This window comes from Amblyraja radiata, chromosome 27 (genome assembly GCF_010909765.2).
Source record: "Amblyraja radiata isolate CabotCenter1 chromosome 27, sAmbRad1.1.pri, whole genome shotgun sequence".
Taxonomy (NCBI): Eukaryota; Metazoa; Chordata; class Chondrichthyes; order Rajiformes; family Rajidae; genus Amblyraja; species Amblyraja radiata.
The window spans coordinates 34,814,935-34,834,051 of record NC_045982.1 but is presented as its reverse complement, the minus strand read 5'-3'; the positions used below and the strand labels follow the sequence as shown (position 1 = coordinate 34,834,051).

The 19,117-nt window shown below is 44.3% G+C and overlaps 1 protein-coding gene across 1 annotated transcript in view; it reads left to right on the top strand.

Moving 5' to 3' along the window:
* Window positions 1-859: 859 nt before the first annotated feature.
* gnl2 (G protein nucleolar 2) overlaps window positions 860-19,117 on the top strand; it is an 87,884-nt gene continuing 69,626 nt past the window's right edge. Inside the window, exons 1-4 of the mRNA XM_033045491.1 lie at window positions 860-864; window positions 13,651-13,757; window positions 17,450-17,531; window positions 18,932-19,026. Of these exons, the coding sequence (XP_032901382.1) occupies window positions 13,694-13,757; window positions 17,450-17,531; window positions 18,932-19,026 (241 nt within the window). The 5' untranslated portion in view covers window positions 860-864; window positions 13,651-13,693. The remainder of the gene's footprint in view (window positions 865-13,650; window positions 13,758-17,449; window positions 17,532-18,931; window positions 19,027-19,117) is intronic.

Here is a 19,117-nt window from a genome sequence, read left to right as displayed (position 1 = left end):
CCTGTTCGGTTGAAAGGAAACAGTAAAAATTGGAAAGAGCCCTGGTTTTCAAGGGAAATTGGACATCTTGTTCGGAAAAAGAGGGAGATCTACAATAATTATAGGCAGCATGAAGTAAATGAGGTGCTTGAGGAGTATAAGGAATGTAAAAAGAATCTTAAGAAAGAAATTAGAAAAGCTAAAAGAAGATATGAGGTTGCTTTGGCAAGTAAGGTGAAAGTAAATCCAAAGGGTTTCTACAGCTATATTAATAGCAAAAGGATAACGAGGGATAAAATTGGTCCATTGGAGAAACAGAGTGGGCAGCTATCTGCAGAGCCAAAAGAGATGGGGGAGATATTGAACAATTTCTTTTCTTCGGTATTCACCAAGGAGAAGGATATTGAATTATGTGAGGTAAGGGAAACGAGTAGAGTAATTATGGATACTATGAGTTTCAAAGTAAAAGAAGTACTGACACTTTTGAAAAATATAAAAGTGGATAAGTCTCCAGGTCCTGACAGGATATTCCCTAGGACATTGAGGGAAGTTAGTGTAGAAATAGCCGGGGCTATGACAGAAATATGTCAAATGTCATTAGAAACGGGAATAGTCCCCGAGGATTGGCGTACTGCGCATGTTGTTCCATTGTTTAAAAAGGGTTCTAAGAGTAAACCTAGCAATTATAGACCTGTTAGTTTGACTTCAGTGGTGGGCAAATTAATGGAAAAGATACTTAGAGATAATATATATAAGCATCTGGATAAACAGGGTCTGATTAGGAACAGTCAACATGGATTTGTGCCTGGAAGGTCATGTTTGACTAATCTTCTTGAATTTTTTGAAGAGGTTACTAGGGAAATTGACGAGGGTAAAGCAGTGGATGTTGTCTATATGGACTTTAGTAAGGCCTTTGACAAGGTTCCTCATGGAAGGTTGGTTAAGTAGGTTCAACTGTTTCAGCAACTAAGTTACAGAGAAAGGTTGAACAAGTTAGGGCTTTATTCTTTGGAGCGCAGAAGGTTAAGGGGGGACTTGATAGAGGTTTTTAAAATGATGAGAGGGATAGACAGAGTTGACGTGGAAAAGCTTTTCCCACTGAGAGTAGGGAAGATTCAAACAAGGGGACATGACTTGAGAATTAAGGGACTGAAGTTTAGGGGTAACATGAGGGGGAACTTCTTTACTCAGAGAGTGGTAGCTGTGTGGAATGAGCTTCCAGTGAAGGTGGTGGAGGCAGGTTCGTTTTTATCATTTAAAAATAAATTGGATAGTTATATGGATGGGAAAGGAATGGAGGGTTATGGTCTGAGCGCAGGTATATGGGACTAGGGGAGATTATGTGTTCGGCACGGACTAGAGGGGTCGAGATGGCCTGTTTCCGTGCTGTAATTGTTATATGGTTATATGGTTATATTATATGGTATAAATTCAGGAATAGCAAGATGGATTCAACAGTGGCTGAATGGGAGAAGCCAGAGGGTAATGGTGGATGGCTGTTTGTCGGGTTGGAGGCAGGTGACTAGTGGGGTGCCTCAGGGATCTGTGTTGGGTCCTTTGTTGTTTGTCATGTACATCAATGATCTGGATGAAGGGGTGGTAAATTGGATTAGTAAGTATGCAGATGATACCAAGATAGGGGGTGTTGTGGATAATGAAGAGGATTTCCAAAGTCTACAGAGTGATTTAGGCCATTTGGAAAAATGGGCTGAAAGATCGCAGATGGAGTTTAATGCTGATAAATGTGAGGTGTTACACCTTGGCAGGACAAATCAAATTAGGACGTACATGATAAATGGTAGGGAATTGAAGAATACAGTTGAACAGAGGGATCTGGGAATAACCGTGCATAGTTCCTTGAAGGTGGAATCTCATATAGATAGGGTGGTAAAGAAAGCTTTTGGTATGCTAGCCTTTATAAATCAGAGCATTGAGTATAGAAGCTGGGACGTAATGTTAAAATTGTACAAGGCATTGGTGAGACCAAATCTGGAGTATGGTGTACAATTTTGGTCACCCAATTATAGGAAGGATGTCAACAAAATAGAGAGAGTACAGAGGAGATTTACTAGAATGTTGCCTGGGTTTCAACAACTAAGTTACAGAGATAGGTTGAATAAGTTAGGTCTTTATTCTCTGGAGCGCAGAAGGTTAAGGGGGGACTTGATAGAGGTCTTTAAAATGATGAGAGGGATAGACAGAGTTGATGTGATCAAGCTTTTCCCTTTGAGAATAGGGAAGATTCAAACAAGAGGACATGACTTCAGAATTAAGGGACAGAAGTTTAGGGGTAACATTAGGGGGAACTTCTTTACTCAGAGAGTGGTAGCGGTGTGGAATGAGCTTCCAGTGGAAGTGGTAGCGGCAGGTTCGTTGGTATTATTTAAAAATAAATTGGATAGTTATATGGATGGGAAAGGAATGGAGGGTTATGGTCTGAGCGCAGGTATATGGGACTAGGGGAGATTATGTGTTCGGCACGGACTAGAGGGGTCGAGATGGCCTGTTTCCGTGCTGTAATTGTTATATGGTTATATGGTTATATTATATGGTATAAATTCAGGAATAGCAAGATGGATTCAACAGTGGCTGAATGGGAGAAGCCAGAGGGTAATGGTGGATGGCTGTTTGTCGGGTTGGAGGCAGGTGACTAGTGGGGTGCCTCAGGGATGTGTTGGGTCCTTTGTTGTTTGTCATGTACATCAATGATCTGGATGAAGGGGTGGTAAATTGGATTAGTAAGTATGCAGATGATACCAAGATAGGGGGTGTTGTGGATAATGAAGAGGATTTCCAAAGTCTACAGAGTGATTTAGGCCATTTGGAAAAATGGGCTGAAAGATCGCAGATGGAGTTTAATGCTGATAAATGTGAGGTGTTACACCTTGGCAGGACAAATCAAATTAGGACGTACATGATAAATGGTAGGGAATTGAAGAATACAGTTGAACAGAGGGATCTGGGAATAACCGTGCATAGTTCCTTGAAGGTGGAATCTCATATAGATAGGGTGGTAAAGAAAGCTTTTGGTATGCTAGCCTTTATAAATCAGAGCATTGAGTATAGAAGCTGGGACGTAATGTTAAAATTGTACAAGGCATTGGTGAGACCAAATCTGGAGTATGGTGTACAATTTTGGTCGCCCAATTATAGGAAGGATGTCAACAAAATAGAGAGAGTACAGAGGAGATTTACTAGAATGTTGCCTGGGTTTCAACAACTAAGTTACAGAGATAGGTTGAATAAGTTAGGTCTTTATTCTCTGGAGCGCAGAAGGTTAAGGGGGGACTTGATAGAGGTCTTTAAAATGATGAGAGGGATAGACAGAGTTGATGTGATCAAGCTTTTCCCTTTGAGAATAGGGAAGATTCAAACAAGAGGACATGACTTCAGAATTAAGGGACAGAAGTTTAGGGGTAACATTAGGGGGAACTTCTTTACTCAGAGAGTGGTAGCGGTGTGGAATGAGCTTCCAGTGGAAGTGGTAGCGGCAGGTTCGTTGGTATTATTTAAAAATAAATTGGATAGGCATATGGATGAGAAGGGAATGGAGGGTTATGGTATGAATGCAGGCAGGTGGGACTAAGGGAAAAAAAGTTGTTCGGCACGGACTTGTAGGGCCGAGATGGCCTGTTTCCGTGCTGTAATTGTTATATGGTTATATGGTTATTATGTGCTGTATGCGTCTGCTTATGAGGTGAAAGGTGAGGACTGGAGCGACTCTGTCCCTGGTGCGACTGGGTGGTGGGAGAGCAAGAGCGGAGCTGTGGGGTAACATGGAGACACGTGTGAGGGTCTTATCTATGGAACCTCCATTCCCTAAAGAATGAGGACATCTTGGATGTCATGGTATGGAACAATAGACAATAGGTGCAGAAGTAGGCCATTCGGCCCTTCGAGTCAACACCACCATTCAATGTGATCATGGTTGATCATCCACAATCAGTAACCCGTTCCTGCCTTCTCCCCATATGCCCTGATTCCACTTTCTTTAAGAACCCTATCTATCTCTCTCTTGAAGGTATCCAGAGAACTGGCCTCCAATGCCCTCTGAGGCAGAGAATTCCACAGACTCACAACTCTCTGTGAGAAAAAGTGTTTCCTTGTCTCCGTTCTAAATGGCTTACCCCTTATTCTTAAACTGTGGCCCCTGGTTCTGGACTCCCCCAACATCGGGAACATGTTTCTTGCCTCTAGCGTGTCTAGAACACCTTAACTTTGGCGCAGATCCATCTGCTCTCTCTTCGTTCCTCCCCCACCCTGCCTGACCCACCTAGCACTTTGTGTCTTTTTTGTAAATCAACATCTGCAGTGCCGTGTTTCTACAATCTAAAAATTATGTTGGTGTTCACAAGGGAATATTGAGCCTATTTGCTGCTGATAAGGAGGCTGAAGATTGTTGAACACAATGTGTTGGAGTAACTCAGCGGGTCATGGATGGTCAATGTTCTGCATGATCAACCATGATCACATTGAATGGCAGTGCTGGCTCGAAGGGCCGAATGGCCTACTCCTGCACCTATTGTCTATTGGGTCATGACCCTTCTTCAGTCTGATTGTGGTGGGGTTGAAAGAGCTAATAGTCAAATCTGAAATGGAGTCGTTCTTCTACAAAAGCATGGTATAGTAGAACAAAAGAATGGCTCGGTGCCAAGTCTGAACGACTTTGTAAATTATATGAAACACAATATGGAGGACAGGTTGTCTTTTCAATAAAGACATTAAGATGGCAGCCTGCAGTAATAACATGTGCTTCTTCAAGGCCATAAAGAAGCCAAGATTGAAAAATATAGCTGACGCTCCAGAGATAAGTAATAACTTGTCATTGGATGAGCTCGATTTGGACCCAACTTTCCTATATTGTGAAAGGCTACAGAATCTTTCAGTCATGCCATATTCAGACTTGGGAGGAGTGTTTTACTGATAATAAAAATGTATAATTGTGCTATGAGTGGGAGCACGAGAAGCACTGAGCAATGTTTATGCTCATTGTAATCTCGCCACTTCCGTCTGACGAATCAATTAAAGATTGCCATGGTCTACCTTCAACATTAGTTGCTATCTGCTTTTTAAGAAACAAACTTTCACAGGGTGGGGGGCGGGGGGTAAAGCTGGAGGGAGGTGGGGTAGGGAGGGACAGTGCCTGTCAGGGGTTGGGGGTAGATAGACACAGGTTTATTAAGGGGTTTTTGATTGTCCCAACCCAACCTCTCATCCAGCTTTTTCTCACCCACTACAATCAGTCAGGAGAAGGGTCTTATATTTGCAAGTGAGTGACTTGTAGAGGTCAATTACGCAAATTAATGGGTGCATTTAAAAAGGCTGTGGAATGCTGGCTGTGTGACCTGATGAACTGAAAGCTTCACCGAGCAGAAGGTCAACAGGGCGATGACACCTGGCCCTTCAGGCTCAAGTATGCCTCTTCCCAGGGTCACTGTTGCAAAGGTTAGATCAGCCTTCCTGAGGATGAACCCATGCAAACCAACTGGCCCAGACTAACTTCCTGGCCATGTCCTTAGTATCAGTGCGGACAGCTAGCAGGAATATTCGCGGACATGTTTAATCTCTCCCTACTCCATTCTGAGGTACTTACCTGCTTCAAGAAGACCACCATCATCCTGGTGCCAAAGAAAAGCAAGATCTAAACGACTACCATCCAGTGGCCTTGTCATCCATCATCATGAAATGTTTTAAGAGGCTAGTTATAGAATGCATTAAATCCAGTCTAACAAGCAGCCTTGACCCACTGCAGTTCACCTATCGCCACAACAGGTCCACGAACTATGCCATTACCTTGGCCCTACATCCCTGGAACACCTGGATAAGAGAGACACCTACATCAGTCTCCTATTCATTGACTACAACTCTGCCATTAACACCATTATATCATTCAAGCTCATCACCTAATTGGCGGGACCCTGTAACTGAATCCAAGACTTCCTGACCAACAGACCCCAATCAGAGAGGATAGAGGACAAATTATCCCCTACAATATTCCTCAACACTGATGCTCCGCAAGGATGCATTCTCAGCCCCCTTCTTTACTCCTTGTACACCCACCACTGTGCAGACGTGTACAGATCCAACTCAATTTATAAATTCGCAGGCAACACCACCATTGTAGGACGGATATCAAATAATGATGAGTCGGAGTACTTGAAGGAGATTGAGAACCTCGTCTCCTGGTGTCGAGACAACAACCTTGCTCTCAGTGTCAGTAAGATAAAGGAGATAGTGATTGCTGTAGAAAGCATTTTATGAGGGATGCATTACAGCTTGGTTTGGGAACAGCTCCATTCAAGACCACAGGAAATTGCAGCGAATTTTGGACAGCCCCGACCATCATACAAACCTTCTTCATCACACAACTTCCCTTCTATTGACTCCATTTATACCTCACGCTGCCTTGGCAAGGCCAGCAGCATAATCAAGGACGAGTCGCACCCTGGCCACTCCCTCTTCGCCCCTCTCCCATCAGGCAAAAGGTATAGAAGTGTGAAAAAGCACACCTCCAGATTCAGGGACAGTTTCTTCCCAGCTGTTAACAGGCAACTGAATGATCCGACCACTACCAGAGAGCAGTGCTGGACTACTATCTACCTCTTTGGTGACCCTTGGACTATCCTTCATTGAATTTTACTGGCTTTATCTTGCATTAAACGTATTCTCTTATCATGTATCCATAAAACTGTAAATGGCTTGATTGTAATCATGTGTTGTCTTTCCGCTGGCTGGTTAACATGCAACAAAGGCTTTTCACTGTACCTCAGTACATGTGACAATAAACTAAACTGATCTGATCTGTAGTGAACTGAGCTCGTTGCTGTCTGTGTGTAGTTTGCACATTCTCCCTGTAACCGCGTGGGTTTTTCTCGAGGTGCACCAGTTTTCCCCCACGTCTCGAAGACGTGTGGGTTTGAAGATTAATTGGCCTCTGTAAATTATCCTTAGTGTGTAAGGAACGGATGTGAAAGTAGGGTAACTTAGAAGTAAAATACAGGTGATCAATGGATGGCGTGGAATCGATGGGCTAAAGGACTTGTTTCCATGCTCTATCTCGACTAAACTAATTGGGAAGGAAGTTAATGGGAATGTAAAAAATAATAGATAACGGGGAAATAAATCAGCCAATCGGATTGAGTGAGAGACTTAGAGATACAGCGTGGAAACATGCCATTCGGCCCCTTCAGCGGTGCAAGTCTGCGCTGATCAGCGATTACGCTGTAGTAGTAGGCCCCCCTTGGTCATGACTGACCATGATGCATCCTAGTTGTTGGCTGCTTGCTCCAAACCTCAGCTAGAGCACCACCGCTTGTGGCTGAAGAGACCAATGCGGGAGTGACAGTCTCTGTGTCAAAGGTCACATTTGTGTGTGGTCTCTGGGCTGTTGAATTTGCTGCGCTCCTTTCTGCGTGCCCTCTTGTCTGCCGCTGCATTCATCAGCTTCTCTTCCCACGTTTTGAGATGTTGGTTCAGGGTACCTCTCCACCTCATGCGGTCAGCTGCAAGGTTCTCCCAGGACTCCACATCGATGTTGAGCGCCTTCATATCTTCTTGCAGACATCCTTGTAACGTAGCTGGGGGTGGCCGATGGTTCTCCTCCCAGATGTCAGCTCTCCATAGAGGATGTCTTTTGGAATACGGCCCATCCACCGCAGTCTGCGCTGCCTGAGTAGAGTGTACATACTGGTAAGGCCAGCGCGAGACAGGATCGCGGTGTTGGACACTCTGTCTTGCCAGGATATGCCCAGGATACGACGGATGCTTCTAAGGTGGAAGGTGTTGAGTCTTCTCTCCTGTCTGGCATATGTAATCCATGTCCCACTGCCGTACAGCAGCGTGCTGTTGACAAAGGGGTTGTAGACTGCTATCTTTGTCTTCACTGTCAGCTTTGGGTTGGTCCACACTCGAGTTGTGAGACGAACGAGAGTTGTAGGTGCCTTCCCGATCCTCTTGTCAATCTCTGTGTCCAAGGAGAGGTTAGCGGTGATGGTGGAGCCGAGGTACGTGAACTGATGGACGGCATCGAGTTCATAGTCGTCGATGGTGATGACAGGCGGCGCTTCTGTATCCTGCCCCAGGATGTTCATCTTCTTCAGGCTGATGGTCAGTCCGAAGTCCTTGCAAGCCCGATAGAAGCGGTCCATCGGTGACTGTAGTTCCTGCTGGGTGGGGAACACAACTGCCATGTCATCGGCAAACAACATGTCTCTGATGAGAGCTTCATGTATTTTTGTCTTTGCTCTGAGGCAGGCGAGGTTGAAGAGCCTGCCATCTGATCTAGTACGCAGGTAGATCCCCTCTGTTGCAGTGCCAAAGGCATGTTTCAGGAGTAGAGCGAAGAAAATTCCAAAGAGTGTGGGAGCGAGGACGCAGCCTTGTTTGACGCCACTGCAGATGTCGAAGGGCTCCGAGAAGCTGCCATTGAACTGCCCTTCGTGTTGATGTGGAAGGATTCTATCATGCTCTGCAGTTTTGGTGGGCAACCGATCTTTGGCAGAGCCTTAAATAGGCCATCTCTGCTGATGAGGTCGAGCGCCTTGGTGAGGTCAATGAAAGCAATATACAGGGGCATCCGCTGTTCTCTGCACTTCTCCTGGAGCTGGCGAATGGAGAATACCATGTCCACTGTTTACCTTATAGTACACTAGCACTATCCTCACACATACCAGGACAATTTACAGCAATTAACTTACAAATCTATATGTATTTTGAGTGTGTGAGGAAATCAGAGCACCTGGAAAAAACCCACTGTGACAGTGGTCACAGGGAGAACGTACAAACTCCATAGAGACAGCCCCTGTAGTCAGGATTTGTGTTGTTTATTGCGGGTTTTATAGAGTACGATTTTACATATCTGGCCTATAGCCATCAGGCTATTAAACACTATAACCTCCAAATAAGTTTTGAATTCCTTCTTTCCAGAGATGCTGCCTGACCCGCTGAGTTTCTCCACCATTTTGTGTCTATCTTGGGGTAAACCAGCATCTGCAGTTCCTTCTTACACAATACTTTACATATCCATTTCAGAACATTTGACAACAAATCACTCTTGAATTGGGTGGGAGATGGGGTTAAATGTGGTATGTAAAGTACAATATAATACTTTAAGTGCAGGACATCTGTAAAAAGCAGATGAAGGCAGTCTAACCTTGTGAGGCAGAGTGCGGAGGTCTCCTCAGCTGAGCAGCTCACACCCCAGCGGTATGAATATTGACTTTTCTAACTTCAAGTAACCCCTGCTTTCCCTCTCTCTCCATCTCTCCCCCTTCCAAGTTCTCAGGCCAGTCTGACTATCCTGATTAAATTTTAGTTTGGATGCCTCATTGTCGCTCTCCCCAGCTAACAATGATCTATTCTACACGTCCTTGACTTCATCCCCTTTGATCTGTCGTTTTCACACCTTATCCTTTTGTTTCCCTCTCCCCTGACCCTCAGTCTGAAGAAGGGTCTCACCGGAAACATCACCTATTCCTTTTCTCCAAAGATGCTGCCTGACCCGCTGAGTTACTCCACCATTTTGTGTCTATCTTCGGTGTAAACCAGCATCTGCAGTTCCTTCCTACACTATGTTCAAGTTCAAGTGAGCTTATTGTCATGTGTCCCTGATAGGACAATGAAATTCTTGCTTTGCTTCAGCACGCAAAACATAGTAGGCATTTACTATATGTTTACATATCTGGACTATAGCCATCAGGCTATTAAACACTACAACCTCCAAATAAGCTCTGAAATGTATAGCCTTGGGGATTGGTATTGTCCTTTTGCACAAATATTGTGTTTGTTTTTATATCTGTACATATATTGAAGTGGGCGCATGTGCGCATGTGCGGAGCTCTTCTAGAGTGTGCGCATGTGCAGGACATTTCCAGAATGTGCGCATGTGCGAAGCATTTCGGGCGGGAAAAGCCTGCGGAATCAACCATGTTTGCCAGACGTTTCTGAGTTTATGTATTAAAGAAATAAGTTGCTTAAAGCTTAAATAAAGTTAAGTTAATTACGAGTAGTGAAAGTTTCATTTATCTCACAACAATTTAAGCAACTTATTTCTTTAATACATAAACTCAGAAACGTCCGGCAAACATGGCTGATTCCGCAGGCTTTTCCCGCCCGAAATACTTCGCACATGCGCACACTCTGGAAATGTCCTGCACATGTGCACACTCTAGAAGAGCTCCGCACATGCGCACATGCGCCCACTTCATTCTCCCCTCCTATTTATAAGTTGAGACGGTCAGGAGGTTTAATACGTCTTGATGACCGTCGCAGCAATGGAGCCTCAGGAGATAACGGTGTTTCAATAGCTGGGGGTAGATATATTGTTTGGTCATCGACTTCACTCATATTGTTACTTAGATTTTCAATTTTAGAATTTCTTGTAGAAGTTTCCATTGAGGATGCTGGAAGTGTTGGAGGAAGTTCCCGATTAGTGTTATCAAGAAGTGACGGAGCTGACAGAGGAAGTTCTCGATTAGTGTTATCAGGAAGTGACGGAGCTGATGGAGAAGACGGACATGGTGCAAGGTCATGAAGTGAGACAGTTGACTGACGTAAGCAAACTCTTCGTTAAGACACCCAACGTGATATTCGCTCGACACCTCCTTGCTACTCGGAAACAAAAACCTGATGAGTCACTTGATGAATCTTTTACAAGAAGGGATTATAGAACCCAGTTCTTCCCCTTGGAGGGTACAAGTTGTCGTGGTTAAGGACCCCTTGGAGAGACATAGAAAGGGACTCTGCATTGATTACTCTCAAACTATAAACCAGTTCACGGAGCTTGATGCATATCCATTACCTCGAATAGAAGAGATTATCAATACATTAGCTAAGTATAAGATATTCTCTACTTTTGACTTAAAAAGTGCTTACTATCAAATTCCTTTGAAGGAATCAGAGAAGAAATACACTGCGTTTGAAGCAAATGGGAAATTATATCACTACTGCAGTTCCTTTTGGGGTAACTAATGGCGTGGCTGTTTTTCAGAGAGAGATGGACAAACTTGTTGAACAGGAAAACCTTAAAGATACTTTCCCTTATCTTGATAATATAACTATTGCAGGAAAAGACCAAACTGAACATGATGAAAATGTACAACGGTTTTTAGATGTTGTACATTCTAAAAATCTAACATTAAATGAGGCTGTCAATAACATCAGTATCATCAATTAATATTCTTGGTTATTGGGTTGGAAATGATATAATCAAGCCTGATCCAGAAAGACTCCGCCCACTCCAAGAGATACCTGTTCCAGCAACATTAAACTCTCTACGAAGGGTTCTTGGGATGTTTGCATATGAAGGGTTGACAAATGGATACCAAATTTTTCTGACAAAATTCAACCTTTGATTAGAGCAAAATCTTTCCCCCTTGACTCTACAGCAATTGGTGCCTTTACTTCTTTAAAGAAACAATTGGAATCTGCGACGTTACACGCCATCGATGAGGATCTCCCCTTTGTTGTTGAATGTGATGCCTCTGATTTAGCAGTATCAGCAACATTAAATCAAGGAGGACGACCAGTGGCTTTCATGTCTCGTACTCTCCAAGGTAGTGAATTGCACTACCCATCTGTCGAAAAGGAAGCTACAGCAATTATTGAAGCAGTGAGGAAATTGAGTCATTTCCTTGCTCGCCAGCACTTCACTTTGATAACAGATCAGCGTTCAGTAGCTTTTATGCTGGATAATCGGAAACGAACGAAGATTAAAAATAGTAAAATTCATGAATGGAGGATTGAATAATCACATATAGTTATTCAATTGAGTACCGCCCGGGTAAGGATAATATTGCTCCGGACACATTAACTCGAGCATTTTGTGCCTCTGTTCATTCTTCTGCACTCACTGATCTTCACAATGGGCTGTGTCATCCTGGAGTCACTCGTTTGTTACACTATGTTCGTTCCAAAAACTTACCTTTCTCTACAGATGATGTGAAGATGACGTGTGCTTCATGTAGAATCTGTGCTGAATTAAAACCAAGGTTCTTCCGTCCTGAAGAAGGAAGATTGATCAAAGCTACTCAACCTATGGAACGTTTGTATTGACTTCAAAGGGCCTTTACCATCCTCCTCTCTAAATTTTTATATACTTACCTTAGTTGACGAATATTCGAGGTTTCCATTTGCCTTTCCTTGTCCAAATATTTCAGCTGCTATGGTTATCAAATGTTTAGATCAACTGTTTTCATTCTGTGGATTTCCAAGTTACATACATTCTGATAGGGGCACCTGATTCATGTCAAAAGATTTAAAGGACTACCTTTCTAAGAGAGGAATTGCAACAAGTAAAACAATACCATATCATCCTATTGGAAATGGTCAGGTTGAGAGGTATAACGGAATCATTTCGAAAGCAGTGAAACTGGCTTTAAAGTCAAATGATATACCAGATCAGCAGTGGGAATGTGTTCTACCAGATGCATTACACTCCATCAGATCTCTACTGTCAACTGCTACCAATACTACTCCACACGAGCGGTTCTTTAACTTCAAACGGCGTTCTTCTAGTGGTACTTCTCTGCCATCATGGTTGACGAGCACTGGGCCTGTGTTGCTTCGTCGTTATGTCCGATTAAATAAGAATGAACCTTTTGTTGATGAAGTTGAACTGACTGATGTTAACCCTTCTTATGCAACTATCAAGTATCGGGATGGACGTCAGTCTACTGTCTCACTTCGTGACCTTGCACCATGTCCGTCTCCTCCATCAGCTCCGTCACTTCTTGATAACACTAATCGAGAACTTCCTCCAACACTTCCAGCATCCTCTATGGAAACTTCTACAAGAAATTCTTAAATTGAAAATCTAAATAACAATATGAGTGAAGTTGATGACCAAGCAATATATCTACCCCCAGTTATTGAAACACCGTTATCTCCTGAGGCTCCAGTGCTGCGACGGTCATCAAGACGTATTAAACCTCCTGACCGTCGCAACTTATAAATAGGAGGGGAGAATGAAGTGGGCGCATGTGCACATGTGCGGAGCTCTTCTAGAGTGTGCGCATGTGCAGGACATTTCCGGAGTGTGCGCATGTGCGAAGTATTTCGGGCGGGAAAAGCCTGCGGAATCAGCCATGTTTCTGAGTTTATGTATTAAAGAAATAAGTTGCTTAAAGCTTAAATAAAGTTAAGTTAATTACGAGTAGTGAAAGTTTCATTTGTCTCACAACATATATATATATATATATATATATATACACACACACATATATATATATATATATATATATATATATATACACACACACATATATATATATATATATGTGTGTGTGTGTGTTTGTTTGTGTGTGTGTATAAATATATATGCACTGAACATTTTGTTCGTTTATTATACTGTTTACAGTGTATAATGTTTACTTATTCTGTTATGCTGCTGCAAGAATTTCATTGTTCTACCTGGGACAACATATGACAATAAAACACGCTTGACTAGGATGGGAAATGGGGTTAACTGTGGTATGGAAAGTACAGTATAATATAAATGCAGGCTATCTGTATAACCACTGATGAGGTATTTGCGCAGCCATCAACCAGAAGGCAGATGAAGGCACTCTAACCTGCACTAGGCCGCAGCCCCGTCTCCATGGTAGCGTGACCCCGCCCCCGTGTCGCGGCCCGATGACGCGGGGTGGGTGACGCGCCGGGCACGCGCGGGGTGAGTGACGCAGAAGGCACACGCGGCGGGCCTGTCGGTGGGGACAAGATGGTGAAGGCTCAGTACAAGGGGCGGCAAACGATCAACCCGTCCAAGTCCAGCACCAACCCAGGTCAGCGGCCGCCACACACGCACACTCGCGGCGGGGCGGGGCGGGGGCGCGGGAGAGTAAGGGACATGGGGAGGGGGAGCAGGGTCGGTCCATGGACCAGGAGGTACATCAGGGTGAGGGATGGGTCGGTTCACAGGCCAGGCAGAGGGAGGGAGGCACAAGGAACTGCAGATGCTGAAACCTTCAGCTAAACACAAATGTCTGGAGTAACTCAGTGAGTTAGGCAACATCTGTGGAGGGAATGGACGGGTGACACTGTTCCAGGCTTCTTGTAGTGAAGGAAGAAAGCTGGAAAAGAATTGGGGATGGAGCGAAACGTGACAAGCGATAGGTGGATGCAGGTGAGAGGGGTTTAAATGGCAGACGGGTGGAGTAAGTGACAACGGCTAGAGTTGAAAAGGAGACAGGAATGTCAAATAAGGAGAGGAGGAGTAAACTGAAGCTGGAGGGAGGGGTCGGTGGAAAGGGACAGGGAAGTGGAAAGGGGGATAAAGGGGGTAGTGACGGGCTTGGGGATGGGAGATGAGGGAAAGGAGCAAGGTCACTGGAGGGTGTGAGATGGTGGGAGAAATAGGTGGGGAGGCTAAGGGTTTAGTTGAAATTGAAGAATCCCATGTTCATTCTGCATGCTATAAGGCAGACTATGACAAGCCATTCTTTTGAGTTTGCTTATGGCAGAAGGGGCAGTGGCTGGAACAAGGAGGAAATGAGAGAGGCAGTGGACATATGGACCTGCTGTCAAAGGGCAGGAGGAATTGGCACTCCATTTGAGAGAAGGTGACATTTAGTTCAGAGGTCAGGGTAGAAGAGGGGTCAGGTGGCATTGGGTTCTGGGGAGGGGTGAGTGGTTCTAAAGTTTGGCCGACGGTTCTGTTGGCACTCGGGCCGTGGGAGCGGACGATCCGTGCTGGGATTTTGTAGGGGATAGGTGGCTCTAGAGTTAGAGGAAGGGACAGTCGATATCAGATTTGTAGAAGGTGACTGTCTGAACAGTCCGCACCTGGGTCGGGGCTTGACGTTGGAAGCTTGCTCCATGGATGGTCTAGAACAGTTCAGTGCAGAAACAGGCCCTTAGGCCTGCAATGTCCACGCCAAACACAATGCCATGTTAAACCAATTCCCTGCACCAGTACGTGATCATATCTCTCCATTCCCTGCATATCATAGAACAGCACAGGAATGTGCCTTTTGGCATACAATATTTGTGCCGACATGGTGCGTAGTTAAACTGATCTCATCTCCCTCTCCATGTTCATGTCTTATTTTTAACATGCTCATAAAAAGCCTTAAAGGCCTGTCCCACTTGTGTGTTTTTTTTTTTGGCAACTTACCGGCACCTATCATAGTCGCAGCAGGTCGCCGAAAATTTTCAACATGTTGAAAATCGAGCGGCGACCAGAAAAAGGTACAACTCTTTGGGCCACTACTCACGACATGTCGCGGGGTGACGCCTGTATGATCGTGAGTAGTGGCCCAAAGACTCATACCTTTTTCTGGTCGCCGCTCGATTTTCAACATTTTGGACATTTTCAGCGACCTGCTGCGACTATGACGGGTGCCGGAAAGTCGCCGAAAAATCGCTTAAGTGGGACAGGCCCTTTAAGATTTTCCTTAATCAATCTCACCAGTGAAACTTTTCGGCTCTTTTGATCGACAGCTTCTTTTCTACTTGCTTTATATTCCTCATAAGCTCTAATGCCACCACCTGACTTACACTTCCTTTATCTTTCTGATCAAGTTTACAATCATCTTGGTCATTTACTGTTCCCTTACCATGCCATCCTTATCCCTCCTCCTTACTGGAACATGCTGCTCCTGCACTTTGATCAGCTGATCTTGAAACCACTGCATGTGTTGTCTGTGGACTTGCCCAATAACAATTGCTTCCTATCTACTCTCCCTAGCCCATTTGCCACCTGCCTAAGTACCTTCCTGCAACGTCCAGTCATGTCCCTACTCAAAACAATCTTATATCTCATGGATAGACACAAAACGCTGGTGTAACTCAGCAGGCAGGACAGGCAGCATCTCTAGAGAGAAGGAGTGGTGGATGTTTCGGATCGAGACCTATTAGACCCTCAGCTTAGAGACAGTAGGTTAGACGAACTAGGTACCAATGTCTGACTATGGGAGTGTGTAGGGGGTCACCTGAAATGAACGGAATTGGGAGTCTGCCGGGTACCACCCGCTGCGTGGAGATCTGGGGGACCTCCCAAGGGGCCAAAAAATGGGTGCTAAATAGATGAGTGAGGTACCACTTCAATCCACTACCATGGTGTGCTCACTGCCATGCCCATATCAACAACACAAATGGCAGACATTTCTCCCGCTGCAAAAGGACTGCCAGACCCCCAACAAAGGGCCCCAAAAATGGTCTAGCATATAGACGAGCAAGGTACCACTCAAAAATAATGCCAAATGAACAAGTTGAGTTCATAGAGTACAAAATGGGTTACGCCAGACAAATAGTCCGCTGCACTACAGGTACCAGACACCCCCAAAATGGACACCCTAGATCCTGCAGTGGGTCGTACCCGGCAGACTCCCAGTTCCGTTCATTTTGGGTGACCCCCGAATGTCTAACCCCAGAAGTGGGGTGTCTTCTTAGAGAAGAGGGAAAAAAAAGAGAATTAATGATTAGTGTCCAGTTATCTTTTGTTGGGGTAAATAATAAACCATTTGTAATGGTCGAGGGACACCAGAGGGGAGATATTTAAGGTAAGAGACTCAAGACCTGGGGATGACACGACGATGAGTAGAGTCATAATCACAGAGCACGGAAACAGGCCTCTTGGCCCAACTCATCCATGACAACCAAAATGCCCCTGCTAAGCTATTCCAATTTGGCCCCAAACCATCAACTTGTCCTTTCTATAATGGGACTAAATTGACTGATATTTTAGAGAAACAACAAAGGTAAGTGGGCCTCCTCTCATTTCTTTCCTTGGTTGGTTTATGGAAAAAGTGTTGGCTTTGTTGGAGAGATGGAAGAGGAGTATTGATCATCAGGGTTTGTTGTGGCCAAGTATACTGTGTGATAGATAGCACTGTATATGGTCATCAACCGAGCATCCACAGCACTCTGGACAGAAAAGTTTCATAATGAGTGAAGAAATGGCTGAAGGTTTTTGCTCCCCCACCAGTTTTAACAAATGGATAAAGACGCCAATTTAGGAACCATGGGCATGTTCCACAGATGGTGCAGAAGTTGTCTGGTGGGACACGTGCATGTGTAATTTATTTTATTGTCACATGTACCAAGGTACAGTGAAAAGTTTTTGTTGCGTGCTATCCAGTCAGTGCATGATTACAATCGACCCACTAACAGTGTATAGATACGTGATAAGGGAATGACGTTTAGTCAGCAAAGTCTGATGTAAGATACTCCAAGGGTCGCCAAAAAGGTAGATAGTAATTCAGCACTGCTTGCTGGTTGTGGTAGGATGATCCCGATAATAATTGGGAAGAAACTGTCCCTGAATCTGGAGGTGTGCGTTTTCACACTTCTATACCTTTTGCCTGATGGGATGAGATGAGTGCTGACTAAAACCATATGTCACTCAATTTCTACATTACAACCCGTAATTCAGATGTTTGGGTAGTACCGGTTTTTGCAATGGTGACGGTAGGTATTCCATTTGAAGGGAAGTCTAGAATCTTGTTTTTATTTTGGTACTTTTCTTTATGTGAAGATCGGCCCAAAGATGCAGGAGGCCACAGGAGGGACAGGGCGACTATTAAACGCCTGAATATGTACAGGCAGAGAGAAAGAAGGTTTGTGAACCTTTATTTTTTAACACAAATATCGTTGTGCTAACTGAATAATATGTTTAACCATGATTTAATAACCCTTGTTGAGTAAATCCCCCATTCAAAATCATGACTTTATTAATCGACTGTACCCTGTACTCCCTGCCACTGGATCCTGACCCAGATCTGTCAAGGACCGTGGGGTGGCTGTCTGTGCACCAGTCTCCCCACGTTAAACAAAGTCACGCACAGGCGTCCTCCATATAGGGAATAGCACCCTGGAGACAGACACCCATGGTCAGCCAAAGGGGGCCTAAGAAGAACCCTTAAATAGTTAAAAGGAACAGCGGAGAGAGCAATGTCCATGTATTACTTCTAACATTGACTGAATACTTCTCCACTGGGCAGATATCATGGAATTTTGAGAAACAAGGAATTGCTGTTGCTGGTTTACAAAAAAAGACATAGTGCTTGAGTAACTCAGCAAGTCAAGCAGCATCATCAACATAGATAGATGATTCAGTCTGAAGAAGGGTCCCAAACCGAAATGTCACCTTTATATCTTCACCAGGGATGTTGCCTGATCTGCTGAGTTACTCCAACAATAGATAATAGGTGCAGGAGTAGGCCATTCGGCCCTTCGAGCCAACACCGCCATTCAATGTGATCATGGCTGATCATCCCAAATTAGTACCCCGTTCCTGCCTATCCTCCCATATCCCTGCACTCCGCTATTTTTAAGAGCCCTATCTAGCTCTCTCTTGAAAGCATCCAGAGAACCTGCCTCTGAGGCAGAGAATTCCACAGACTCACCACTCTCTGTGAGAAAAAGTGCTTCCTCGTCTCCGTTCTAAATGGCTTACTCCTTATTCTTAAACTGTGGCCCCTGGTTCTGGATTCCCCCAACATCGGGAACATGTTTCCTGCCTGTAGTGTGTCCAAGCCCTTAACAATCTTATATGTTTCAATTAGACCTCCTCTCATCCTTCTAAACTCCAGAGTGTACAAGCCCAGCTACTCCATTCTCTCAGCATATGACAGTCCCGCCATCCCGGGAATTAACCTTGTAAACCTACGCTGCACTCCCTCAATAGCAAGAATGTCCTTCCTCAAATACTCAAGGAACACTTTGTCTCCTTTTCACCATGGACAACTGTGGGATTGTTTGACTGTGGGATTGAAATGGAGTTTCACTATTGATTCCAAAAACTCCAGTAATAACATATTTTTGGCTCATCTATTTTATTAATTGCCACTTTTTGCTGAAGATATGAAAGCATATTTCCTGATTTTTGCGAGTCCACCCTCAAGTACATCTTGAAGTAATTTGCACCCAATTTGATCTCTATATATGCATACTGAGTCCATTTCAATCAGTGGGAAGCCAATTATGGGCTATTAATTGTGTATTATTTATTTTGAAGGAACAAGCTTGGAAAGGTTGTCAAGCCGCTGCAGTTCCAGTCAACAGTTACATCTGGGACGACAGCTCGAGTGGAACCAAACATCAAGTGGTTTGGTGAGTGGATATCGTCCAGGATGAATAAATCACACATACTCGCAGATCTGGTATAACAGTATTTATTGAGTAACGTATACAACACACTACA